Source organism: Semicossyphus pulcher, unplaced genomic scaffold, assembly GCF_022749685.1.
Source record: "Semicossyphus pulcher isolate SPU_LCO1_2020_fin unplaced genomic scaffold, fSemPul1.0.p SCAF_6, whole genome shotgun sequence".
Classification (NCBI taxonomy): Eukaryota; Metazoa; Chordata; class Actinopteri; order Labriformes; family Labridae; genus Semicossyphus; species Semicossyphus pulcher.
In genome coordinates this window covers 14,418,537-14,446,415 of record NW_027211737.1, presented here as the reverse complement: position 1 = coordinate 14,446,415, position 27,879 = coordinate 14,418,537, and the positions used below count along the sequence as shown (strand labels likewise).

Below are 27,879 nucleotides of genomic sequence, written 5' to 3'. Positions count from 1 at the left end.
TCACATTAAGTTCTGTCAGTAATAGCTCCTGATTTCCTCCCGCTCTTTCTCTCTCTCTCAATCTCAGACACGCCCAGGTGTATGCACGGCTACACACACATACAAACACCCTCCCTCTCGCACACATGGCCTACAAGTCAGATAAGAGCACCATTTATTCTGCAATACATTGAGCTATTGTGTGATTCCCCAAGGCAGCGAGCAGCGATTCCTCTTAAAGCAGTAGTTAATCATCTCTGACAAAGAGAGACGGCGAAAGACAAGGATTTACACATCCATACATCCCTGCTCCGGACAGTGGGAAGGGTGGAGTTCCTTTGTCTAACACGGCAGTGATGGATCAACATTTTTCCTGCCCGCGCTGCGCCGCTGGTATCTCTGACGCACGAAAGCGACACTTTTTCTCTTCTGGAAATACATGTTCTGTCATTGTTTTTGTCTCTTGCCCCAGTCCCTCTTTCTCTGTACTTCTCTGTCTCTCTCTCACACACACACACACACACACACACACACACACACACACACACACACACACACACAATTTCCCAGGGATACAGCACGTCCTGCTGTCTTAAAAAGAGTCTATTTCATGTTATCAGCACTAGCAGACAGACATGGGCACCACAGGCAGGAGAGCAATGTATTTTATAGTGTTTTGCCTGCGTTACAAATATATTTGACTATTCTGACTGGCTCATAATATTTACATGATTTACATTTGCAAGATGTTCCAAAAATGGACCTGCTGTTGTGCACTCATGGAGGAAACACCCTATACTCGTCTGATGAAAGAGTGTCCAGTCGAATTTAGAAATTCCAGGAAGCTGATGACTTCCTTTCTCCGTCCGCTGAGCAAACCAAACATTCACCGTCTATCTCCTGTCCTCGATTTCTCCCACACTTCCGCCTTCCCCTCAAACCCTAATCTATCTCATCTCCCCCCTGTTCCTACGCTCCGTGTTCCCCATGCCCGAACAAAGACTCCCATAGATCAAATATTTGACTAACTTGTTGCTCACAGCTGAAGCCTAACTCGACAGATTAAACATTGACGTTTTACATCATAAATGAATCAGTGTGAAAAGGATTTTGAATGTGTGTTTGTGGTCTCCCTGTTTGTCTTTTTGTGTGTGTGCGTGTATGTGTGTGTGTGTCAGCCCTGTCAGGAAGCGGCCCTGTGGAAAAGTGCGAGCCGGTGATGAAGGGTGTATTGATTGGTGGACCAGGCGCCTGGCGTATCGACTTGGCAGGGGGGTGATCCTTCAAGGCCTTCCTATTGGCACACTGAGTTAATCTGCTCAGCCTGATCAATACAGGCTAACTGAAACTATCATTGCACAGCATCCCACGTCAGCTCCGTGTTTGTCTGGCTTTTATTGGTTTTATGTGTGTTTGTTTGTGTGTTTATGGAGGTTGAAGGGATGATTTGTATCCGTGTGGCAGGGAAAGTGAAACCCAGAGCATGGCTCCTTTGTGACGGTAGACGGGGGTGCTTTTTTTGTGGAAGTGTTATATGTTCGCTCAGTGAGTCATGGCCTCTAAAGTCAGAGCGCTGCGCTGTGAGGTCATATAAACAGTATAGCATGCTATTATAAATCTGCAGCCTGATTTCCTGCCTGCCTCGGGCAAACTACGGCAACTTGGCAACGTGTTCACCATTGAGAGGACCAGCTGAGTGGCTGGATTTAGTGCTGCTGACAATGTATTCCTGCTCTGCAGAAATTGTGGTTTTCCTGCAACTAAAATATCTGTCAGCGAGGGATAAAATATAAACTCTGAGCTTAGGGTCTCTTTCTCCGAACTGCTCGGTTTTAACCTCTCTGCTTGTGTCATTTTCTTCTTGCTAAACCTCCCTCTGTGTATCCCCATTTCTATACCTGTGTTATCTGCCTTTGTGTCTTATTGTTTCTACGCTCTATTTGTCCTCATGCAGACCTAACACAGAGAACACCGGGCAGGTCAGTGAATCCGGCGCCTCCATGGTTAAACATGCCCTCAACCCTGACAAAGCCTTCATGCAAGTCCACTACCTCAAGGTGAGATAAACGTGGGAAAGACAGGAAGGAAAGTGGGGAAATGGGTTGAGATAGTAGAAATGAATGAAAGGGAAAAGGAAACGAGGAACAATCCTGTGTATTTTTCTGGAATAGATTTACTTAAAGAGCCAGTTCGCCGATTTTCAACCTCAGTCCTATCATGCTATTATAGGGAGCTAATGTCATTATGGTAAGAAAAAAAAGCAGTTTGGCTCCATGCCTTTGGAGGACGTTATCCTGGAAAACCTCCGCCAGGGAGCTCGCTAAACTACACTTCCTCAATCTAGGACGTCCGTCTCCAATGTCATGTCTGGTTCAAAATCGTCAGGTTTGAAATATAGACTGCAGACCTGAAGGTTTTTTAGATGATCCACCGGTATATTCTCGTCTTATTTCGGACTCTGTACCGCTCTGAGCCATTGCCTGCAGCGCAAAGCTGGGCCGTTCCTTTCAGAGGGAGGGGTGCAATGCACACTGGGTGTTGTAGGACTTTAGAATGGGCAAAACCATGAGCTGTTTGTACAACTTTCTCCACAGCTATGGCGCCAACTTCAAATATTATTGCTTCTATGGATTACAGAGAACACCAGCTTTGACTGACAGCAGACTTTTCCAGGGGCGGACTGCTCCTTTAAAGCTGCACTTGTGCGGTGCTGGTTTAGCTCAGTTGGTAGAGCATGCGCCCCATATACAGAGGCTACAGTCCTCGTCGCACTGATCGCCGGTTCGACTCCCGGTCTGACGATCATTTGGTGCATGTCGTCCCCCACTCTCTCCTCCCAACATTTCCTGAAAAAAAAGAAAAAAAAAGCTGCACTTGTGATTGCTAAAGGTGTTGCTTCACTTGCCCTCAGTGTCATTGATGGATGACAGGTTTTTTTCTTTATTTGTCTTGTCCTTTGTCCAGGGTTACTTCCTTCTCAGGTTCTTGGCCAGTCAAGTAGGCGAGCAGCAATTCATCAACTTCTTCCGATTATTTGTGAAGAAATACCACGGGCAGCTCATCTTGTCTCAGGTGAGGCTGTAATAAAGGACACTCCTTTTTACTTAAACTTATCAGACAATCATGTTATTGAATTGGAGCCACTGGAGAGGCTGTTATTAAAATCTAAGCTCAGATTTGAACTGTTTTGATGACCCGTCTCTGAGGCACGATGTTATTTCCATAAATTAATTGGAGGCTGGTGAAAGCTTAATTCATTGGAAATTCTCCAGCAGCCTTTCAGATTGATCGGCGTACATCAGCTCAGTCGCATATATGTTTATTCTGCTGTGGCAGTGAAGCTGAGGGATCACACCTGTAGGTCTGCGTGTATGTACGTGTGTGTGTGTGTGTGTGTGTGTTATATGTGAGGTGTTCCACCTGGCTCCTGTTTCTTCAGCGGCAGGGCGAGTCTTACCACTAAATAATGGATGCTACATAAACACTGTTTGACCTTGCACGCCTGACTTAAGATCAGGTATGCCTTTCTCTTTCTTTTTGTTCTCCCTCCCACTCCTCCCTTAATGCCTCATTCTCTCTCTGTGTCTTTTTTTCTTTTTGGTTCTTTTTAACAGGATTTCCTGCGAATGCTGCTGATTACCTTTCCCGACATGGAGAGGTATGTAAGTGGCTATGAATAATGCTTCCAAGTGATTCATGAATAATGAAAAATCCGCCTAGACGCATTAAAACCACTTTGGTTTGTGCTCAGAATTGGTAGCCTGGTTTCCATTTCCAGACAAATTAAAGATGTGCTATTCATCATTTCTCTGTTTGAACTTTAGCCTTACAACTTTTTCCTTTCGCAACAGATGTGACTTGTTAGTAGATTTTCTGTCAAACACATGAGTATGTGTTGATTTGGCCTCTGACTAACTTGTTCCTGCTGTGGAAACATGGCCAGCGAAAAGCTTCCAACACCAATCGTGTTAAGAGAGCAGTCTCATCCCCTCTCATATTAATTGAAGTGTAAAAGGATAACTGCTCCTCCTGCTCTCCTCCTCTCTAATTTTCTCTCTTTCCCTCTCTGCGCTCGCTTAATCATTCAGCTCTCTATTTCTCCTGATTGCCTCATTAACCTCTTCTTCTGCCTGTCTATCTGTCCCTCTTCTCCTCCCTGTCTGTCTCTTACTTTTCTAACCGCTCTCTTTTTCAGCAACCATTTGTTCGCTCCCTTTTTTTTTTGGCCTTTTCTGTCATGTGGAGAGTGCTGCTGCTCTAGCAGAGATTGATTGAATTAAACAGAGGGAGTTGGGGACAGTCAATATTTGGATCTGATGCCTCTTTCAGTAAACAACCTGCTAGAGGAGTGAGGTTCAGGATGAGAATAGACACTCGCTGTTGAGGGTCAAGGGCGCTGTGTTTGCACCGTGAAGATTCCTCCGACTGAACGGGGAGTATAATGTTTATAACACTAAACATAATAGTGATTAACAAACATTTAAAAAATCAATGCATTCATTGATTTTCATTAATAAGAAACCTCTGTTTTCCCTGGCAACACAGTCCCTCTTTTTCAATGCAGCATGTTCTCATCTATCACCATTAAAGTGAATAACCAATTAAACAAAATACAGTTACCAAGCACAACATGAGAAAACTTGCCCCGCTGGCTCTCGTGAGACATAAAGCTTACTTCTATCTCGTCCTGTGATGAAACCCTATTTGACATATGATGTGATGTATTAACTGTATTAACCTTTTGTTTGCCACGCAACAAAAGTACTCTCGTATAATCCCACGTAATCCCACCGTATGGCGTCTCATTGTTGGTGTGGCAGATGTTTAGTCTTTATATACCTTCTTTGATTCACCTCCTCATGCCAAGAGCGGAAATTTCCATGCGGTGAGCTCAATGATGGAGTTTTTAGTGTCCAGTTTCTGAATAGTGAGTAAACCTCTTCTATTACACTGTGGAGTATAAAGGGATTTTTATGAGCTTCAATTTACTGAAGGACCACTCTCCATCTGCCAAACTTGCTAGCAAATATACAATAGGAAATGACACGGTAGACTTTACTGGTGTGTGCAGGCAGGGACGCAGCCTTGACCTTTTTCACAGCAAAATGCCAGTCACTCTAAACCTGTTTTAACCACTCTATTAGGCTCTGTGTAATGTTCCAAAGCTATATATATCTTACATTTATATGAAAATGGATTGCCATGACATCAGACACGAACGATCAAAATATTGGCATTTTAAAATCAGCCTTCAGTTCAAGTCATTAAGAGGTGGATTAAGTAAAGTTTTACTAATGCATGTTGAGCCAAGAGCCGAGCCTGACAAGCTCAGTCTGACGTGTCCTTAAACGCCTGCTGTGGATCAAATTAAGGGGTGGTTCCTATTTTTTTTAACTTGGGTTATATGAGAAACGTGTTACTGTGTGATTGTAAGCATATTACCTGCAGTAGATTGATGTTAACTGTTAGTAAGAGTCGGCCAGAGTACCAACACTGAGGCTAAGCTTTGCACTGCTTTGGAAGGGGTCTGCAGCAAAACCTACACTCAATTATGTTTATTACTGAGGCCATAATTAAAGGTGGTGTTGTACTGAACTAAATTATATTGAGATGTGAGTCTGATTTTTTGTCCTCCCTATTTACAAACATGAGGGGGCCAGAGTACTAGAAACACCTCTGAATATAATGCAGCTCAGTGCAGCCCCAACACCAATTATGACCTTGATGCTGAAATATCATTGAATTAACACCTCTACGACAGCTTAGACAGAAGCCTGTACATTACAGGCAACATAAAAGCAAATCTTATGGTTGAGCTGGTGTATTGGATTACATTAGATTTTTCAGCCTCTTAAGAAAGGCTCACCTTAAAAGTTTTTCCCTGCTTTACCTTTGGAGCTTTGTTTTCCTAAACTCAACACTCGGTTTTGCTAAGCATGCTGCTCAATGTATTCGTTTTTTGGCCTCTCTAGAGTGGGGTCTTTTATATAACTTACCTAATTGTCTCTTCCAGTGGGTAAGAAAGTGTGTGTCTTTAAACAGTGCATGTGATAGTGTTCTGTTTTTGGGACATCGTATAAAATACAAGTTTAAGGTATGAAAGTGTTGTGTAAGAGGAAAGAAGATGCAAATGTGTGTTCACTTGAGGTTCCCTTATCTGCATAGTCTAATTGCACCTAGGTCCTTTAAAAATAGTTTTTAGTGAATGTGTGAAGTCACTAATTGAGCGTCTGTTGAAGAAGCCTGAGAGAAAATGGGAGCACAAAAATGTAAATTACAACTTTTCATTTTAAAACAACGCCTTTAATGGGCCTAACATCGCTGATTAATAAACAGTAATAGCCTCAGACTAGCCAAGTGTGGAATTTTCCTTTAAGCACTGGCACTGAGTGTATGTGTGTGCGTAAGCACTCTCACACACTTATACACGTACTGCATACATATAAATCCAATTCGCTGTCTGTACATGTCTGTTTGCTTGTCCTTGCGTTGGAAAGTGGGTGTGCCCCGCGTTTTGTTTAAGGTGTTGGCCTAAACCTCTACTCCACCATGACCCTAACAATATTTTCTCGGAGCCATGTTTTCATAGGGTGTCTTGGGCAATAACAGTCATTGCTATAATAATAGGAATAATACTAACACTTGTGCCATTGTGTTGCAGAAAAGGCCTCACCCTCGGTGCTATTTATGCTGACTGGCTCGATCGGCCGGGAATTCCAGAGGTATGAAGAGTGTTGCTTTCTTTATGAGATTTTATCAAAATAAGTTTGATAAAGGTGCCGTTTTTTTTTACATATTTCAATGTATTAAAGAAATAAAACTTTGTTATGCTAATTAACGAATGGTAATCGCTATAGTTAATATTTGATTAAGCATTCTAAATTAGTTTGTGTTTAGAAGAAAGCACTTACAATAAGCTCTAATCTTCTCTTTTCAGAAGCATCACATTAGTAAGGGTAGATGTAATAGCAGCAAATTAACACACAGCTGTTGTTATGAGTTTACATACTGACAGATGAAGTAGAGCGTATTTAGCACTTTCTCACATGGCACATACAGTACATGTATAGGGTGATAATTTCATAGCCGTTGTTTACGCGACAGACTGGTTTCAGGTTGTGGAAAGGATTAGATGGCCTTATTTATGATGGGTTTTTTTTTTATACTATTCCTCCAACGCAGCTTGGTTGCTGCAGCTTGAATCTTGTTGTACATGTACAATGATAATTAAATTATTGTGTATATTGTATCTACCATTGTTATACGTGATTGTCAACCCTTAAGGGGCTGCACAACTTCATTTAGTTCTGTTAATGTTTTTCCTGTTCTGCTTCTTTTTTACCATCTTAGTCAGGGGAAACTTGAGTGGTAGTTAGAAGAACACGATAAAAAGAACAGCAATAAAGAAAAAAGGAATCTATAGGTAGCTGACAATTAAATAAAAATTGAATTAAAATAGTTTTGAGATCATTTAATCAACCAGACTTTGATGTCAGTTAAAATGTTGTGCTCACATCCAGTTTAATGCCAGCAGTGTTTCATGTCATTTCATGTTGGAGAACTTTTTCTGTGTTGCGAAATGAGTGTGCTGTAAGCATTTTCTCTCAGATGACAGGAGTGAAGAAGCAATTGTCTCACTATTGTGCAGCTGTAAATGGCAGTTTAATGACGCTCTCATAATGAAAATTCAATCTTTTATTAGAAGTAAATAGCTGTAAGTATATTAATCCTACATCTTTAATGACGTGTGACATTTAGCCAGGAGGCATTTTTAAACAGCGACACAGTGATGTCTTTCCCTCATGACATAAATCCATAAAGCAATTTGTTTTAAAGTCACATTTACCCAAAGATAACATGATGACATCTTGATGTTAAACTTATTGTAGGGCATCACTGGCTGTTTAGTAAGTATTGCTATTACAGCTCATCATGTAGTTAATTCTATTGTACTCTTGTCGAGTCATTATCACCTTTGTTACCAGGCTGTCACTGTACCTGGACAAGGTGAGCGCTGCTGCTCTGCCCTTTAATCGAGCTGGACCCGCGGTCATAGATAGATACACACACACCCACTCACACAATCAATCCGCTTTTACAGCTTCTTCAATTCTCCCATCTCCATGGTAACTGATCTTAATTACCACTGTGTGAGTGTGTGTGCATGTTTGTGTGCCTGTGCGTGTGTGTGCTGTCTGTCTGGGAACCTTCACCTTCTAGATAATGTGATGATGTAACTGGAGCCTTTCAGGGGCCTCTGAGAGCTAAGTGGAGGGGCTGCTGTTTCCTCACACCTGATTGGGTGATGATCGGCTAAAGTGTTCTTGCAGAGGCTTTTTTTTTGTTTGTTTGTTTGATGTGCCAGTCACCTGCTAATAAGATCAGCCAGATCGATTGAGGCATTTTACAAATGCAAGAGCTTATCTATTATGTACACTGGACACAAACACATTTTTAAGTCTCTCTCTCTCCCTCTCTCTCTCTCTCTCTGCCTCCCATCCATCGCTCGACAATGTGCGTGAATTGGAGAAAGGCAGGAAATGGCCTGGCCTAATAATAAACAGTGACATTCACCAATCCCGGAGCAGGAGATGTGGAATGGGAAGGCCACTGCCGGCCCATTTTAGACCTCACAGTTTAGATGAGTAAGCACTCCCTTTGGGATGAATGAGCCAGGCTGAGATACTTTGTTTAAATAAAGACTGCACTTGATTCACCAGCTTTCAGAGCGAAACCTTACAGTGTACAATACTGTTTCATGTTTGTCTGTTTCTGCCTGGCTTTTTAAAAGCAGGCCTTTTTCTCTGGCCAGTTATCAAAGACTTACATATCATAGGTGTTTGAACTGTTTTATGCGCTTGAACGTTTACTGCTCTTCCAGGCAGAAATTGGATTTGGATCTACCGCGATGTTTTAAGCCTTAGAACTTAATTGGCTCATATGACAAAGAAAAGAGTGCCAATTACTGGAGCTCAAACTTTCTCAGCTGAAAATTAGAGCTGGCTGTCAAACCGGAATATTTTTGAATGTGGCGACTCAGCTGTGTTTGAGTGTTAAAGATTAAAGATGGCAAAATCCTGAAAGGTGTCACCAGTTTTTTAAGTCAAATGTTTGTCTTATTTTATTTTTCTTGAACAAAATGATTCAAATCCTGAAAAGTTTTATTTAGGGGTGGGACAAAATATCGCTATCGCAATTTATCGCCATCCCAACTGGTGTGATACAATCGTAGCGGTATTTGAGTCACGGCATCATTGTTTATCTCAATCTGTGAAACTGACACCCAATTGCAGTGAATATATACTTCAATTCTGCATTTTACCTTTTTAGGGGCGGTTTGTATTCTTCAGTTATTCAGATATCGTGATGTATCATTAAATGATTGTCTTGCAATATATCTATTATTGCAGAATCGCTGTATCGTGATATTATCGTGATCGTGGCCGACGTATCGCGCATCATATCGTGAGTTACCCTGCGATTCCCACCCCTGGTTATATTTGGAGCAGCTGTGGCTCAGTGACAGAGTCGGTCGTCTTTCAATCGGAAGGTTGGTGGTTCGATCCCCAGCTCCTTCAATCTACATGTCGTCTTTGTCCTTGGGCAAGACACTGAACCCCACATTACTCCTGTTGGCACAGACATCAGTGTGTGAATGTGTTGACTGATTGACAGTTGGGCACCTTACGTAGCAGCCTCTGCCATCAGTGTGTGAATGTGTACGTGTGAATGGGTGAATGTGACATGTAGTGTAAAAGCAGCTTTGAGTGGTTGCAAGACAAGAAAAGCGCTATATAAGTGCAGTCCATTTATTTCCAAAGGTTTATGTACAGATGGGGATGCACAATATTATCGGCATGTCATCGTTATCTGCAGATTATGGCTTGAAAATGACGTATCGGCTTTGGCCTGCGCAAAGTTATCAACAATATACAAATGAAGACTATAAAGTCACAGAAACTCGAGCCAATGAATAGACGTGAAACAACTTTGACAACTCTTAACTGGCTAACAGTTAGCTCACATGCTCTCATTTTACCGGAATTAACAACATCAAACACGCCGAAAATACACTTGTGGCCAAAGCCAACGCTAACAGAGATTAACATCAGTGCAAAACTAACTTACTCATGGACGCTCAAACAATAAAAAGAGTCCGTTGGCGATCACTGATGTCTCTGTAGTAGGTGCAGTAAACAAGTCCGGGCATGTCTCCCTCACTGTCGTGTTTCAGGGGGATGCTGCATTCAGGTGCGCTCAGACACATGACCTTTTGTACAACGCCTCTTCCGTCAAGCGTGAAGAAGGGTGCAAGATGTCTGCAGTATGGCAGTTTTTGGCCACTAAAATAAGAGTAGACATGATATCTATTCCACTACAGGGGAGACTTGATGTTCTTTGCAATTAGGTGGAAAAAAACATGTGCCTAATATATCGGCAATCGGTAAAAAGGGTTGGAAAATATTGGCATATCAGATATCGGCAAAAAATCCAATATCGTGCATCCCTATCTACAGGTGTTTGCGTTAAGGCATTAAGGAATCAAACACTATGAATGTGATAGGTTTGGCTTATTTATAAGAGGAAAAAAGTTTTTCAAAAGATATGGTTTAAAAAAATACCCATACTATTATTTATTTTTCAGTTCAAGTAAAAGCAAAAAAAGTCAAGTATATATGTATAAACACTCTGCAAACTGAGTATTGAACTCAGGGAGATATAGTGCCAGACTCCGACGCATCACAAATTACTCCTTTAACCTGCGTGATTTATTCGCTTCTCATGTGTGTTTAAGAGCGAGAGGTGTAACTTCTGAACTTCTACACAGTATATCTCATATCGATCCACTAGAGAGTCACTACACAGACGGGGGCGCGGTATAAAGAGAGAGTTTGAGGTAGACAAAAGCCTTGCTATTCAGGGAATGGTTAGTGGGGATCCAGGCAGCAAAAGAGCTATGTGTGGTATCCTGTTACACAATGCCAATTTACTGCTTCAACACTCACTACATTCTATACAGCCCACTCTAACACCTCTCTCTACCTCTGTGTGTGTGTGTGTGTGTGTGCTATTTCTGCTGGAGTACCTGTATTATAATACACAGAGAAGAACTCAGGCATGAAGTTATAGTATTGAACTTTGCGTGTGCGGCTATGCTTACGCTAAATTGCTAGATGCGTGTGCGTGGGATCATACGTGGAGTCTAGATTGTGCCCCTCCTGCATCTCTCATTTTTCTGTTTGTTTGTTTGTGTGTGTGTGTGTGTGATTGATTGGTGTGACATTACAAACACGTCGCTTGCATCCACTCCTGTCTGTCTACGTAATTTCTGAACCACACACACACACACACACACGCACACACAGAGCCCTCGCCGTCATCGCTCTGATATGTGATTCACATCACTCGAGCTCTGGCTCTGCTGAAAGCCTTAATAAGGTTAGAGAGTAAGTGCTGTGTGTTTGTGCCTACTAGCTGCTCTCCGTGTGTAGGTGTGTGTGTGTGGACTAAGGTGACTGTCTGTTCTATAGTTGCTAGTTGTTGAGGAGATTTTTTATCCTTCCTCCTCCTCCTCCTCCTTGTCTCTCTTCTCCTCCACTCTTCCTCCTTTTCTCTCTCATCCTCCGGAGTCAAATCGCGAGTTTCCGTCAGAGGAACAAGTGATCGCGCTTCCACCTCCTCCTCCTCCTCCTCCTCCTCCTGCCTCTCCTCCCACCTCTCCCTCCCCTTCCTGCCTTGCTCTCTCTTTCTCTCTCTCTCTCTCTCTCTCTCTCTCTGCCTCTGCAAAGCATTCCACTCTGTCCCGATCACTTGCCCCCGGCTCACTGCTTTCCCGTCTCCTCTGTCGTTCAGTGGCTGTATGAAAGGAGCGCCGTGTGGTCACAGGCGAGACTGGTGGAAGAAGTCAAACCAGAGGTAAGCACTCTCTCTTTTTCTCTCTCCTCCTTCTTCACTCTGTCCTTGTCTCTTGTCTTCAGGGAGTGGCAGACAGACTCGGGAAGACAGCTCAGATTTGAAATATTCCACCTTAGACAGCTTGATATGATTGTCATCTGATCTCATCACTCTCTTTTCCTTCACTCAGTTATTCCGCCTCTATTCCTCCACGCTGTCTCCCGTCTGTTTTTCTCTCCTCCGTCATATTTACACTCTCTGTCCCACAGCGTTTGATACCATCTCTTATCTCTCGCTCTTTTGCGCTCCATCTACCTCTCCTTCGCTCATTTGCTCCCTGTTTCGGTCTCTCCCTCTGTCTGTGTCTGAGTGAAGTGCGGCACACAGCGCTGTACATCTGTTGCGTGTCATTCTCTGCTGCCTATCAGATTTCCCATAAAGATGGCATGTTGTCCTTAATTGTTCCGCCTGTTTTTTCTTGTTGTCTCCATTTAAATGCATCTAAATCAGCCCTGAAGAGAGTATTTCTCATGTATGTTACAAATACCTTAAAACACTAAGAAGCCTGAGTATATTAGAAATGACTCATCTACTTTATGCACTGTTACATACCTAACTTTTTCCACTTTCCGACAGTGCCACAATAGTGCATTTCTTCTGCGATATAACCTGATGTGTAGGAGAGGAGACAGAGTTTGGCCTTGATATTGATCGGATGTTTAATAAAGATCTATGTTGCAGGGAGTTGCTTCGCTCCGGGCTCCGTCAAAGCAACATACTTACACTATCACTCTTCTGTCTCGGGCAGCCGTTTGTGTAGGTTATATATGGAGCGCGAGCGAGCGCTGAAAGGTTGGAATTAATGTGCGTGCGTACGAGAGAGGAGGAGAAGCTGCTATAGACTATCCGTGTACTCGCCTGAATGTGTGTGCCTACTAGAGAGTGTGTGTATGTATATTCCTGTGTGCTTTTCCACTTGAGAGATTGAAAGAGCGCCTTAAGTCTGTTTATGTTTACTCTCTGCTGTTGGATGTGACCACTCACACTCACTTTCCTTCCTCCCTTCTGTCTCTGTTGCACCTTTCTGATTACTTCTCCCTCGTCTCCGTTTCTCCTTCACACCGTCTCATCCCAAATCCTGCCACTTTGTCGCCCCCCCCCCCCACCTTCCCCTCTTTTTCCCGCCTTCACCACCTCACCCTCCCCATCCTCCCTCCCTCCTGCAGGTTGCAAAATGGATTCTCCTCAGTCAGAGTCATCAGGGGAAGGGCAGAAAGCGGAAGAGAATAGAGCCCAAGGTGAACTACAAAGAGGTAGGAGACACTCTAGTGTATTAAGACCTTAATTCCCTCTGCTCCGCTTCTAACTCTCGGAAACGTCCCTTTCTCTTTATGGAAACCTCTGGATCTTCTGCTCTCTTATAGAAGCCGTGATTCTTGAGCCGCTCTGTGTTTGTCTGACAACACAATTATCCCCTCTTGTGTTTATGTGTTGTGTCTACGACGACAGACTACCCTGTACTTGTTTAAGTCTGTGTTTATGTTGTGTTGTCCTCCACATATTTAACCTTTTAAGAGCTTGTATACATCACATGCCTTCCAGTCTTTGTGCGTGTGGTCATAGCTAAAGTGTGTGTGGGATGGTGTCTGTGTTTGTCTGGAGGGGTGGGAACCATTCAGTCCTCCAGGTTCTGGCTTTGAATCCGGCCTTGAATCTTTTGATGCGTCGATTCTCCGTACTTCCTGTCAATTCGCACAGTTTACTACAAAATAAAATGCCTTAAAAATGTCCCAAAAAGATGGCGTGTGAAGTGTTAATTAGGCCTCTCCCTTGATGGCTAATCCCCTCCTCTCACTAATTGACACACACGCACTTGCACACACGCCTGTATCATTAATGAACGCGCTGATCTATAAGCCACAGAGGGTGCAGAAGTCATTAGCGGGCCTCGAGCAGCTTTAATGCATCACTCTCAATATGCGTGCGTATATTGAAAACTGCAGGAAACATTTGCGAAACCTCTCATCTTTTTGTACGGAACATTTTGCGGCATGAATAAGTAAGGTTGGTGCCCCTGGGTGTCTTTGAATTAGATTTTTGGAAGGAGAAATAAAACACTCATTCATTGCCAGGGATATTGTTTTTACACTGGGACTTTTTAGGGCTTTAAATTTCCCTTTCAACACTTCGGACCGCAGCTTTCAACACACGTAATAGAAGCTTTATTCATACGCAAAGGTGTGCATGTTAAAGTTTGTACCTGCTTTAAATTAAATTACCTCCAATGTGTTGTAATGTCGAGTGCACCCTGAATGAAATGCCTGCAGAGTCTGCAGCCAGTGCAGCCCCCTCAAACCACCTGATACCTTCCGTCTGGCATATTTACAATGTACACACACACATACACTTACTTCTAAGGGGGGCAGCAAAAAGGGCCTCTTCCTGTGGGGAGGGGGGGGGGGCGACGAGTGCTGAAATCAGCCTCATGAAAGAATAGCCAATTACTGTCCACTTGGCCGTACACAATAGTGAGAAAGAGGAGGGAGGGACGGATGGATGGATGAGGCGAGGGAGGAGGGGGGGGGGGATGTAAGGGCGGGGCTGTGGGAGGTCAGCGTTTGAAGTTACACCATAAAAGCCATCCTGAAAGGAAACACGAAGTGACCCCTCCCCCCCCCACCATCACCACCTCTCTCCCCCTGTGGCCAGACCCTCTCTCCCTACGTCTCCCTCCCCTCCCCTTTGTTTCTGTGTACAGAGAGTGCCCCATGGATGGACCAGGTGTATTTTATATTACTCCTTCATGTACTTCAAACGCCAAACAGCCCAATTTCCACCCGGCCCCTCCTCTTTTCATCTACCTCTCCTCCCTTTCTCTCTTTTTTTTCCCCCTGCGTCTGCCAGCCTGTTGCAAGGCTATAAATCACCCAGCAGACCTGATCGGGAAAAGGTAGAAGGAAGGCGGTTAAAACACAGGAGACAGGAGGGCAGACAAGGAAGGGAAAGTTGAGATGATTCAAAGATGAGTGATACTGCCTGGCATTAAGTTTCCCCTGTGATTATCTTATAGATCAAATTGGAAGGAAACATTTTAAGCCACAAAATGATGCACTCTGACGGAGAAAAATATGATGGATAAAGGTAATAACAGGGGATTAAATGACTGTATGGAAAGCGAAGAGAAAATTAAGAAAGAGGGGGGAAAACAGAAAGTGGTGCGATGTGATTTTAGGAGCTGAAGATTGAGGCGAGAGCGAGACCGGCAGTGAGTCACAAGTTGATGATTATGAATTCCAGTAAGGTAATGAATCTGTTACGGGAATTTGAGGAAACGCAGAGCGGAGTGGATCTTCGCAGAGATGATGGAAGCACACGAGAGATGAAATATTGCAGGACTGGTCAGATGATGTAAGAGCGGATAGGAAGAGAGATGGCGAGGAAGGTAATAGAGAAACTTTTAGCGGGAAGGAATTAGCCCGAGCCGGGGTCGCATTTAGCGCTAATGACATCATGGATGATTAGGAAAAATACACTCACACACACACACACACACTCACACAAAATGCTATAGTGCTATAGATGCACTCAGTGAAAAGAGCCAGACACCCCCTGCAGAGCAGCCATAGATCTGGTCCATTTAATAGAGCCGAAGTTTATTACCAACTTCCTCACGTCTGTGTTTCTGTTGTGCTATCGATTCACAAGCATCTTAGTGCGCGCGTCTGACTTTTTTGTGTACACGTGTAACTTGCGCGTGTGCGTGCGACGAACGTGCGTGTGTCCAGGCGGTGTGGAGGGGTCTGCAGAGGGATATTAGTCACGCCCGCGTGGTAATGGGCCTCATTTTGCTCTCATTTTCATCTGCGGTCTCCGTAATGAGAGGGTCCGTCTACCCCTGCTGATCAGGACAGGAAACCCTGTAGGGGGAAAGCGCTGCTAATAGGAGGAGACCTCGGCTTACTTTCCTGGGAACTACGTGCTGCTCTGCTCTTTACTGTAAAGATGCTCTCTGTAGGTTGTAATTGATCTGGGGCTTACATTGATCTACTGGACTCCACTGTTAAATGACTCACAGATGATCAATAGGCATCACAACATACCTAAACATTTCCTGAAACCTGAGTGCAGCTTTTCCTTATAATATGTTCAATACTTCCCAGGTTCTTGGAAAAGCTGCCTTAATGGCTGACAGATGCAGACCTTCTGAATCAACATTATTTGACCTCTGACACCGACAATAATCTAAATGTTACCTGTTGATTTTTAGTTATTAGGATCACTAGGGTTACTTAGATCCATAAATAAGATTAGTCGTCATATTTCTGCTCTCAAGAGGCACTGTGACACATCTTTGTGCCTTTGGTGCAGACGTGATAAGGTTCTGTATATAGAAGGTCTTTGAATAGCTCTTCCTCTGGATAAACAAATCCGGGAAATGGTGTAATCCTGAATTCTTGTCATTCCTGCAGAAATTGTTTTGCACTACTATTTTTGACTGTACGCTCCTCAACTCTCGGAATCGTACTCTGCACAATTAGTAAGTCCAAAAAACCTATCGAGGTTATTTTGTCGTAGGTTAAAATGATAGCTATGAGTTGCCAAAAACAGGATTTATAGTGTATTATGTGTCAAGGTATTTAAAGTGTTTAAACCACACCTAACGATTTGTTCCTTTGTACCATATTTCTACAGGCTAGAACAGCAACTTAAGCCATTAACCCTCCCCCCAAAGATTGGATGGGATGTAAGGGGAGGTACGGGGCTTCTCAGAACATCTTACTGTGTAACCGGTAACTTCACGGATGCAGCAGAATAGGTGGACGATGAGTCAGCCTCCATATCAGTGTCACCCTGTCACCTCATTTGCACCTTCACGGCAATCCGCACCTTCCTGGTCGAACGGTGCAGGTTACTGTGAAAACATGTACCACAGGGTTTATGTCTGTGCTGAGGACATGTTGACAGCGGCAGGTTTGGAAGAACAGCCTGTCTTCAAACTGAGTATATAAAGAGTCATCTGTGGACGGAGACAGGTTTCATTTTACTGCAAGATGCAACTCAATATCTAGCAGTTAAAAGCTGGTATTTCCAATTGTATGAGAGTGTATTTTGAATTCAAGTATTTAGAAAAGTTTTGGGTTGAGTTGTAGTCCAAGTTTATAAAACAACATCTAAAGTTACATCTACAAGTCAAACACAGGCTGGCTTTCAATTCTTTACGTGGTTTTGTCTCTCATTCAAAGGCCAGAATCTCCAGCAACAATTACACTCAGGTTGTGGGGAGGGGTTTAAGTATTTTTAAAGCTTAATTCATGTCTTTTTTTATTCACCATTGGTAAAGAAATGAAGGGAAATAAGGGGAGACACAGCGACCAGAAAAGCATGAAACAAAGATCTTGACCGTGATGTTATTGACATCATTAGCAGCGCAGGTCTGCTACAAGGACAGAGATACAATAGGCTCTATTTTAGGCGATAATGAAATCCCCCAGTAGAGAAATGAGCCTCCTTATAGTGGTGACTGAAATGCTTTGTGTTGTCCTGAGGTGCGATGTTGATGGTTTGACAGGGGAGATATAGTAGTGGTAACTGAAGCCCCTGTGGGAGGTTAACAACAGGAAGGTCACGATCAAAAGGCCTCTGCAGTTGGGTGTGGTTTGCAGGTGGTGTAGTCCACATGACTCTGCCATACTGAGCTTATGTAAGTGGAAAATCTAATGTGGAAATTGTTTCAGTCTGTGTTGATTTGTAGATTGTCTAACTGTTTTTCCCTTCCCGTCTACCTCTTCCTCTCTTGTTGTTTGTTTAGAGTTTGACCAGTGCCCATGAAATAAAGCACATCCGCTTAGTAATAGTGTTTTTATTGCAGCTGTGTTGTTGTTGTTGTTCTCCTCGATAAGACGTCACTGCTTCAAAGTACACTCTGCCATATTCGGGTATGCAGACTCCCCCTTGAGCAGTGTTGACGAGGACGCATCACACATCTGGTTTTCCTTCATCTCCGCTCTCTCATCTCTGGCGTGCTGTCTCCCGATTTATACTGGCGTCCCCCCTTCCTTCTCCCCTTTCTCTTGCACTTTTTCGTACTTGTGCTGTCTCTGTCTTTCTGTTTCTCTCTCCCTCTCGCTCTGATTTATTGGCAATGAATCAGGGATGAGGGAGTATGCCGGAGGAGAGATGGGAACATTCAGGGAAATGGCTGTTTCCGGCCAGACTTCATCACATCAGGATAGGAAATGGTCGGAAGGGTGTGTGTGTGTGTGCGTGCGTGCGTGTGTGTTTCTGCATTATCAGACCAGCTGGGGATCAGCTATGTGCTGCTCAGACTGAGTCCACTACTGTGAGCCACAAGCCCCTAACAGTAGTTGTGATTGTTTTTGAATGAAAGCGAATCTTGAGCTTTGCACACATATGGCGACACATACAGAGCTCATTCAGAAGAATGCATCCTGTCGCCCATTGAGTAAAACTACAAGGGAGATGATTATGTTTGGCTGTAAGCCTCACTTTTATGGAACCAATTCATGTTTGTACTGTACTCGTTTAATCTTCACCTTATCGTGGTGGAGGCTGTTGTTTACAGCGTCAAGCTCCTGATTTGACACTGCCGAGGCAGACTGGTGTCATTTGAGGTCAAGCATAAGCTATGTCCCAATCCAGGGGCTGCATCCTTCCAAGGCCATATTTGAAGGCCAATTGCATCACAGCGGTGGGTTGAAGGCTCCTTCAGTTGCAGCCGACAAATGCGAGCTCCTTTTCCCGGGCCATAAAGGATCCATGGGTGCATCCTTTGCGGCCCAACCTATTCCAAGATTCGGCAGAGGAATACACTTTTTGGTTTCCTCTCAATCAAATAGCTAGAGATACAAATGTTATAAATAACACAAGGGACCTTGAAACATATGATCTTTAAAATAATGGCTTAAGTTACGTGACGTTAGTTTTGCTAGCTTGTTAACTTGCTAGCTAGCTGTTGCTAGGTGACAGGAGCTGTGTTTGGTGAAGCAAGGGTAAGGGTAACAGCTGGTGATGCTAACAGGAAATCCTTCGTAGACCAGACTGTCTCATTTCAGTTCGGTTTTAACGGTCTACACAGGCTACGAATGGCTCATCCTCCATAGACCGCCTCCTTCGAAGGATGCAGCCCCCGAATTGAGACACGGCTAAAGAGTGATGGACTGGCTCTTTTAGCTTATATCTACCTGAATTGTGAGATCCATTTGGTCTGCCTGTGTGGCTTTGGTGAATAAAATAGACTTCATGTGGTGAAACAGAAGGCTAAGGTGTAAGTAAAAGTAATGTTTGCAACACAAACATCTGGAGTCGTGCAGAAACAGCAGCCATGCGCGTATTGTAAATAATGACCATGGTGAGGGGGGAAACAAGCTGGTGGGTTCTGTTGTAGATTGTACTTTGTAACTCTTTTGCAGAATGACTGAACAGATATGATTGAGGCTGTATTGCGTCTCGTTAACACGTGTTCGCCCTCTTTCTTGTGTAAGGAGTGAATTTGAGGTGGAGATTGGTATGTATGGCGCTTCACTCAGTCTGTTTGTAGCCTGAGCTGTAAGTGGTAGCGCCAGCATTTTAGCCTGCAGGAAAGTATTACAAATCAATCGACTCCAGTACAAATCATTAGCCCAAAGGTTTAATCTGCTCGGGTTTTCCATGCCAATTACAGCTTAGATTAACTTAAATATTTTAGTGCATGCTATTGGCAAATAGCAAACCATTGTGAGAGTGCAGACATTTGAGGGAACAGAGAGCCCAAGATTGAGGAGGCTTCTCAGATGTTCTTTAATCTCCTCTGTTGGAGGACAGAGTGCACCAACAATATGTTTTTTAGACAGTTATTAAACAGGGTTTGATGACACTATGTTTTCTAGATAAACTGTAAGACCTCATATTCTCTTTAGTGCCTGAGTAGCCCGGTGATTAGTCTCTGCAATCATCTACAACCCCAAATTTATGAAGGATGTTTCGCTGTGCCAAATGTGTTTTGAGTGGGCTGTAATAATTAGCCAAAACTGAGAGAATGATGGGATGGATGTAGACATTGAAAGATGAATGGACACATGGATGGATTTTACCTAAGCGTGAAAAATGTCCTTGAGTTTGTGGAAGATGAAGAATTAATTACCCTCTCATATGCACGGCCCTGGCATTCATAGATGAACCGACAATTAAGGACACACAAGCACACATACTGTACTGTAGCTGCAGCAGAAGGCATTATTGCATTCCTGCGAGTACACTAGATAAAAGGTCCCTCGAGGCTGAACTCATGAACTCTGACAGAGATTGAGAGATAGTGAAAGAGCACGAGAGAATAAGAGGAGAAAGAGGGAGAGAGAGGGTGAGTCCAGGACATCAAGAGAGACAACAGAGCAGGAGTAAATCAACAGATCGATAATAGTATCGCCGGCTTTGTCATTTTCTGCAGTAACTGTGGGGAAAAGTGCTGACCGGGAGGAACGGATTGTGTGGGAATCAAGGGATCAGTGTGGCAAACAGATGCTGTTTGATTCACCTTTCTGTCACACTGACGTTTCATCGATAGGCGGTTGATCCAGCGTTACCTGTCAGTGAAGACTTTTCAAGCTGCCTGTGTGCCTGCATGAATTAATCTGTGTCTGTACCTTGTTGTTTTGTGACTAAGCTGATATAAAGATATATAAATCTGCACATTACCTCTACAGAACATACGCAACTGTGTCCGAATGCTTTATGCACTAGTAAGTATATATGACTCCAGAGTTTAGCCTGTAAAACTCATGGCGTAGAATGACAGGATATGGCTGTATAAACTGACAGCGAGTAAAATGTCTATGTGATCCTGTAGGTCCATTTTAATCCCATTACAATATCTTTTAAATAACAGAAAATCAGCCTGTTTTATGCTCTATTACTAGGGTTTTACTAGGGTTTTGTGCACCCAAAGTTCCCGACACCTGTGCTCAAAGTTTCCTTTATTTATAGGTCGTTTAAATTGAAAGAAAAGGAAAGAACAAAAGTCAAATTTATCTGCGTGCAAGAGTTCGAGGTGGAAAGATTTATGTGCGGAGAAGGGAGGAGAGGAGAGAGAGGAGATGGCTCCATTTGTGTTGCGTTAATGAGGGAGAGCAACACGGAAAGAGAGCGAGAGAGTGCAAGCGTGTATTTGTCTCATTTATCACTCAGCAGCAGCTCTGCTTTCGGGGTCATTCGAAGCTCACAGCCTGTCTCATCTCGTCCTGGGACTCCCTGCAGTCTGCGTGTGTTGTGTACATGCACATGCGTTTATAAATGGAGATGTTTACTCTCCACCAGGTAGGGTTGACGACGCTCACAACCCATTTTATTGTACGCATAGCTCCTCAGAATGACCACTTCGGGCTTCATGACTCTGAGGAACGCACCCCAATGCCCACTCACGTGCGCAAAAGACGCACACACGAGTTGCGGTGGTGGAGTTCTGGGGCGTAGTTGCGCAGAGCAAGAGTAGCTTCAACAGGCTTTTCACTGAAGTGGTCAAAAAGAACACACACCCTTGCACAAAGACCCACATACACACACGCACACATACACACACATGCACACTGAATCCCAGAAGCATTTGAGTGTCATTAAAGTGCAGCTGTGTTTGTCTTTCCAGCACACATGGAAAACACATCAGAGAGAGAGAGGGAGAACACAGCCTTCTGAATACGTCTGCCACAATATGTACAAAACAAGCCCTTTGCTACTCACACACTTTTTCATGTTGGAGTCCATTCAAACACAAATTTAGACATTCAGTATAATGCACCTCTATAAAAACGCACTGTAGCGTGGAGGTGTCTGTGTTAAACCCAGCGGCACTTTAGCCAGATATTTAGTGTGGAGTCATGTTCAGTATTAGGGCAGGGCTGTAAAAAGGAGCTGGCTTTTTAGTGGTGGGAAATGAATCAATGCTTTTCACATAAAACCTGATTTAGGCATCACCTCATGGCTTTCATAGGTACAGTACGTAATGTTGCGGCGGCGTGTCTGAGTGTGCTGAGTTCTTAAACATCTGTCTCTCCTGGTATAATGGCCAGGGGGAGCCGACAGCGCTCTCAGACAGTCCTGACGCAATTAGCCTCGTCAAAAACACACACACACACACACAGACACACACATGAGAGTGCACGCAAAGTAATGTGAGCTGTTTGCTACTAGACAGATAGACACTGAGCATTATAGATATCTCTGCACATGAAATCAATAACCAAGTGTGTTACATATCCGATGGTGTGTTTTGATGCATCATGGCTCATGATGCCTTTTGAGGTCATAGTCGTATTTATGCTGCACGATCAGCACAGTGCTTTCAAACCATACAACTCTTTCACTCACAAACTCACAAAGAACAAACACAAATTGATGGTCTAACCCTTTTTTTAAAAAAATGAATTGGCATGACACCAGGCTGCACAATGTTAGCGCCTTTGCCTCACAGCTAGAAGGTTCCTAGGACGATGTGGGGCCTTTCTGTGTGGAGTTAACATGTTCACCCCGTGCGTGTGTCGGTTCCCTCCGGGTACTCCGGCTTCCTCCCACAGTCCAAAGACATGCTCGTTAGGTTAATTATTAATTAAATAATTGGTGTGAGTGTGAGCGTGAAAGATTGTCTGTCTCTGTGTGTCAGCCCTGTGATTGACGATTGGCGATCAGTCCAGGGTGTAACCCCGCCTCTCGCCCAATGACAGCTGGGATAAGCTCCAGCCCCCGTCTGCGACCCTGAACAGGATAAGCGGTATAGATAATTCATGGATGGATGGCATGATGCCAACAACACAAATGTGCAAATAATCCTGGAGCAATACCATTACAAGACCAGAACTGCAATAACAATAATTTTCGCCTATTGACTAAAGTGAAGATTGTTTTCATGATTAATAATTTGGTTTAAAAAAGTTGAAAAATAGTAAAAAATAAGTTCCTAAAGAAAGTTTTCTGTCTCTATGTGTCAGCCCTGTGATTGACAGGCGATCAGTCCAGGGTGTACCCGGCCTCTTGCCCAATGACAGCTGGGATAGGCTCTAGCCCCCCGCGACCCTAAAGAGGATTAGCGGTATAGATAATGGGTGGATGGACAAGTTCCTAAATCCCAAGGTGTGTCATCCAAAAATTAAAACTATGTCTAACCAACAGCTGTAAATACATATAAACACAGTCTACCATCAAAAAAGACAAAGTAAAGTAGGAGAATTATCAATTGAGAAGCTGGAACAAGAGACTCTTTGGCATTTAAGCTTCAAAATGTACGCCTGATTGATTATTACATTACATGATTTAACATGTGCTTCTGCAGAAAAATGTTCTCAACAACTACAGAGGCTTAAAAACAACAGATTTCCATTTTTTGTCCTGTTCAAACACATGTAAAAAATAAGGTTAAAATGATCACTTATGTCTAGTAATGATAGACATGTTGTAACACAGCGATGAAGCTGTGTCAATCACTCTGCCAGAGCATGACAACATAGAACAACTGTCTTAATCTCCCAACAGTCAGGAGTAATCTAGTTCTAAGACAGGCAGACAGACACGTATAAAAGCCGTTCACTTGTTGCCAGCGGCCATACTGCAGGCGACAGCTTCAGCTCTAACTCCCCAGTCTGGGATATCATGTTTAGTTGAGCTGGATGTGGTCTTATCACCGAACAGAGACAGAGAGATTGTGTCCTGGGGTTTAAATGGAAAGTAAACATTAGGTTTTGTATTTCTTTCCATCTGTTTTCCCCGTTTGTGTCTTTCTGTGATGCTTTCAGTGTCTCTTTGTTTCTGCGGTGTCTTCCGTAATGATCTAATATCCTCGTCTATTCCTTCCTTTATGTGTGCATACGTGCGTGTGTGTGTGTGACTCCACAGCTGTCTGTGCAACAGATATCTGGTCTTAGTCCATCCCACATACCTTTGTCAGCTCAGACTGTTTAAATCCAGCCAGCCTGGAGTTCACACAAGAGGCAACACACATACAAAAACCACACACACAGACCAACAAACACATCAACACAGCTCACACAAATGCATAAAGACACACTGAGAGTCTCTTCCTGAACATGACCTTTCTTTCTGATGGCTCTGGCTCTGTTGGTCTCTCCCTGCTGCTGTCTCCTCTTCCCTTGTGGTCTCTCGCTGCCGCTGCCAGAGTCGTCCCATCTTCCTCTCTTTCTCAGTGTATCTCTCAACAGCGGGAAGATGCTATCGCTCCACGCTGGAGGTCATCACCGGTGCATGTTTGTGTTTTACCCCTATTATTGTGTTGTCATCCAGATAAACCAGGCTTGAATGGACGAATCCTGGCTGCCTGTGTGTGTGTGCTGACATTCAGAAACACGCAGAAAGGCATGGTTATATTGCCCAAATTGAATTGCAAAGTTTTCTGACCCTTAACAACATGTGTGTGTGTGTGTGTGTGTCTGTGCCCTGTTAACCCTTGTAATTATCATAATCAAGAGCAGCAAACACTGGTTACACTATCCGAAACCCCTTAAAGGAAACTGCTGTGTGGCTGGTTACGGCTGTTGTTTTTCCCCTCATAGGGATAATATTTAACCACGACCCCCAGGCTGCTCTCACCCTCACAGGATGAGGCCAGAACAAATGACATGAGGAAATTAAACCTGGGTGCTCGGCTATTTTCAGCCTAAGTCACTGTGTGTTCAGGGAGTTATTAGTGAGATAACCAAATGTGCTGCGTTAGCGTCGAGCATCAGGGTTTAACTGCATTCCTGTATGATGGTTTTGGATTGAGACGTGAGTTTTATTTTTGTTAGAGGGAGGAAAATCATCCAAAACAGGAATTAGACCATCACAAAATTGCGAACCTCCCCAGTGATGTACTGAAATACAACAACAGCAACAGTAAGAGTGGAAATATTTGTGTAATTCTATCAAAATTGGAGTCTGAAACACTTTCCACAAACAACCAGTTACAATAAATGTGTGTATTTAAAGAAAGTAATTTTCAGCTTGGACGATATTGGCAAACCTAAGATGATATTTATTTTGTCAGAGTCCAAAAATCCAACAAAAAGACCAAAACAAACCAGCCTGTCTCTAACTGTTTTCAGACTTAACTTGAATAACCTTAACGTGGTTATCTCGAAGATTTAATTTTCGTTCTCTTTGGCGGCACCTGTGGCAAAAAACAGTAATTGCTGGAGCACACTTCCTAGATATCCAAATAGTGTTGCATGTGTGACGTCCACGGTTGGCTCCGGTTGTAACTCTTGATTTTCCTCGCTGACGGTCGCTTTCCTTTTTAGACTGTTTGCCTTCATCTGAGCGTCAAATTTGTTTCTTTTTCTTTGGATTTTCACTTATTTTTGAAGTTGTATCTGTAGTCATCGATCTTTTCTTTGTTTGTTCAGCCATAGTAGATTACTGTTTACTCGCAACACTCGCAGAGACCGGAAAAGCAGCCGCTTAGCTCCGCCTACCCTCTCTGGCAGACCAACCACTGCTGGGTGATGGAAAACGCGCCACTAACTGGGCGTCGCTTGTGATTTTTTCCACAAATGTCACAGACACCCGGTCTGTAATACTGCAAATGCAAAGGCTTTCATCAGTGGGCCATAGGCTCAATCACCATTGTGTTACTTCATTCGGCCATAGATAGTGACTTAACAGACATTTATTTACATGAAAATCTTTGAGATTATCCTTTTAATAACGTGAGTTTTCAAAGAACTACAACAATATCTGCTTTTAGGTCTCAGTTTGTCCATGTTGAGTAACACAAGACATCCTGTGTGCCTCTTTTCTCTAGCTGCTAACCGATATAACGGTTGGCCGATACTGATGGGCCGATATTTTCCCGCAGCATATATGGATATTGGGGCATGTGTATACCCCTAGTATACAGTGTTTCTGACATAAAATGCAGAACACAATGCTGAGGGTGATACGGCTATTCTCCGCCTCCAGTTCATTCATGCCGTCCTTATGCGCGACTGTCCACAGTCCCCATCACTGCCCAGTCTTCATCATCATCTCATCATCAGCCAACCTACGCCACCAGTGTCCGGACTCCAGAGTGATCCATAGTGATATATCTTGCGGCAGCTCAGGGCCGACACCCTTCGATCACCATATCTCCCCGTAGAGTCCAAACGCACATGATCACTATATGGTATTAGGTGAATTTTTTGTCTCTCTAAAATCTTTATTGTTCTCATAAATACAATATCAGTCAGGCTCTAACGCTCCACACTCCCTTTCTTCTCACCTCTCTCTTTGTCTAAGCCGACGTCCAGCTGTTTGGATGTGTCACTGTGGTACACATGCAACAGATTTCTCTCCCTCACACACAAACAGCGCTCCTTTTGTTCCAGATCTCTTTCAAAGGCCTCTCTCTTTCAAAGGCATACTGGTGATGCAGGGGCAAATCACCCGCCAGCTACCACCGAGGCCTGGGTTCAGTCCCCAGGAGTGACTCCTACTGGTCGGTTAGGGCGCCCAGCACGGAGGGCAGTGTGATCTAAGGGGGCTTGTTATGCCCTTCCGGATGAGGTGGCAATGCTGGCGGTATTAAAGCACAAGAAACGACAAGTTCTGTCCTACAAGGGGAATTCTGCTTTCCAAAACTGGGAAAAAGAAGGTGAAAAGATAAAAAAAGAAGCCCTACCTGGAAAGTGCATGTGTCTGAGGACTTGTTTGTGTCTCCATCAGGACTGGAACAACGGATTGTGGGAGGAGAGGGAGGCGTCCACCGGAGACAGTTAGATTTGTGGCTTGCGTCAACGCAGAGAGTGCCAGAGATTAATTAAACTTCCCCTGATTTGGAGGTGTGTGTATGTGTGAATGAGTGAGTCAGAGCGGTGATGAGTAGGAGAGAAAACATGTTAATTGCCTTGGCGATCAATGCCAAATTGCTGGAACATAGAATTTTACATAACAAATGTTTCACCTTCTGCGGCTGCACAAAGACAGAACAAAGTGTTGAGACGGTGAAAGGAAAGCTATCCGATGAGCCGCTGAAAGAGTGCGCACACTCTCCTTATGTGGGTGTGTTTCTCTGTGCGTGTGTGTGTATGTTTTCCTGGTTGATTCCCCCTCAGAGCGAGCAGTCATTCCTCACCGGCGGGCCCACTGTGTGCGCTTTTTCAGCTTAACCCCTTGACTCGCAACCCCGCTGTGACCCCACGCTGCTCTTTGATTGGCCTGAGACTGTGAACTTGAAGGCCAGGAAGGAAGATGTGGGGGAAAGACCAGCTACTAGGGGCTGCCCATCCTAACAACCAGCAGCTGATCAAACACCCACTCAATAACACAGGCTTTCACACAAACATCCACGAGTGCAGACTGGGTTGACTATCGGAGAAGAGGCACGTAAAATGCTTTCATATAGAGCGTATACTGTAGCTTCCCTCTGCATATAAACTAGCGCATGCTCCAAAAAGTATCCAGCACACTCGACTCCCAGCATTAATGAGGCACATAGACTTGTTTGTTTTCCAAACGGGCTCTGTTGATTGGCAAAGTATTGAACGTGCTGTGAATACTTGTTACCCATTATACTCATGCTGCTGAACATCCCTGTCTCCATCACTTTGGCTGTCATCAGCGTCTGTGCCTGTGTCAGAAGACACACTGATGAGACAACTAAGCCCGACATTCTTTTGATTGCAAGGTCAAACTTCAAAAGCTTTCCTCTCTTTTCTTTTTGCTCTTTTTCTTTTGCCCAACTGCGTCTGCCTCTCTCAAAACCTTCTTTATGTTTTGCTTTCTAATTAGTTTCACGACTGATTGCAGACAGATCCTCACACAAACACGTGCAAATGTACACCCCCTTCCAGCTCGCTGTAGATGCCGTTGATTAAAACTGTTTTCGAATAGAAAAACAAAGAATTAACGTTATTAATGATCGGGTTGCAGATAGGAAGTCGGCAGCTGTAGGTCATCGGCGAGGTCATCAGTCTGCGACCGGCACTATCTGTGAGATCATCACCGTGCTGCAGCAGCAGGTGTGACATCATTTGAGGGGATGACAGCACA

General features: G+C 43.8%; 1 protein-coding gene across 1 annotated transcript in view; it reads left to right on the top strand.

Annotated features, from left to right (window-relative positions):
- The window catches only part of aopep (aminopeptidase O (putative)), an 81,631-nt gene that overhangs the window by 30,973 nt on the left and 22,779 nt on the right, over window positions 1–27,879 (top strand). Inside the window, exons 8-13 of the mRNA XM_069683352.1 lie at window positions 1,934–2,036; window positions 2,944–3,051; window positions 3,594–3,637; window positions 6,641–6,701; window positions 11,833–11,895; window positions 13,101–13,187. Coding sequence (XP_069539453.1) covers window positions 1,934–2,036; window positions 2,944–3,051; window positions 3,594–3,637; window positions 6,641–6,701; window positions 11,833–11,895; window positions 13,101–13,187 — 466 coding nt within the window. The remainder of the gene's footprint in view (window positions 1–1,933; window positions 2,037–2,943; window positions 3,052–3,593; window positions 3,638–6,640; window positions 6,702–11,832; window positions 11,896–13,100; window positions 13,188–27,879) is intronic.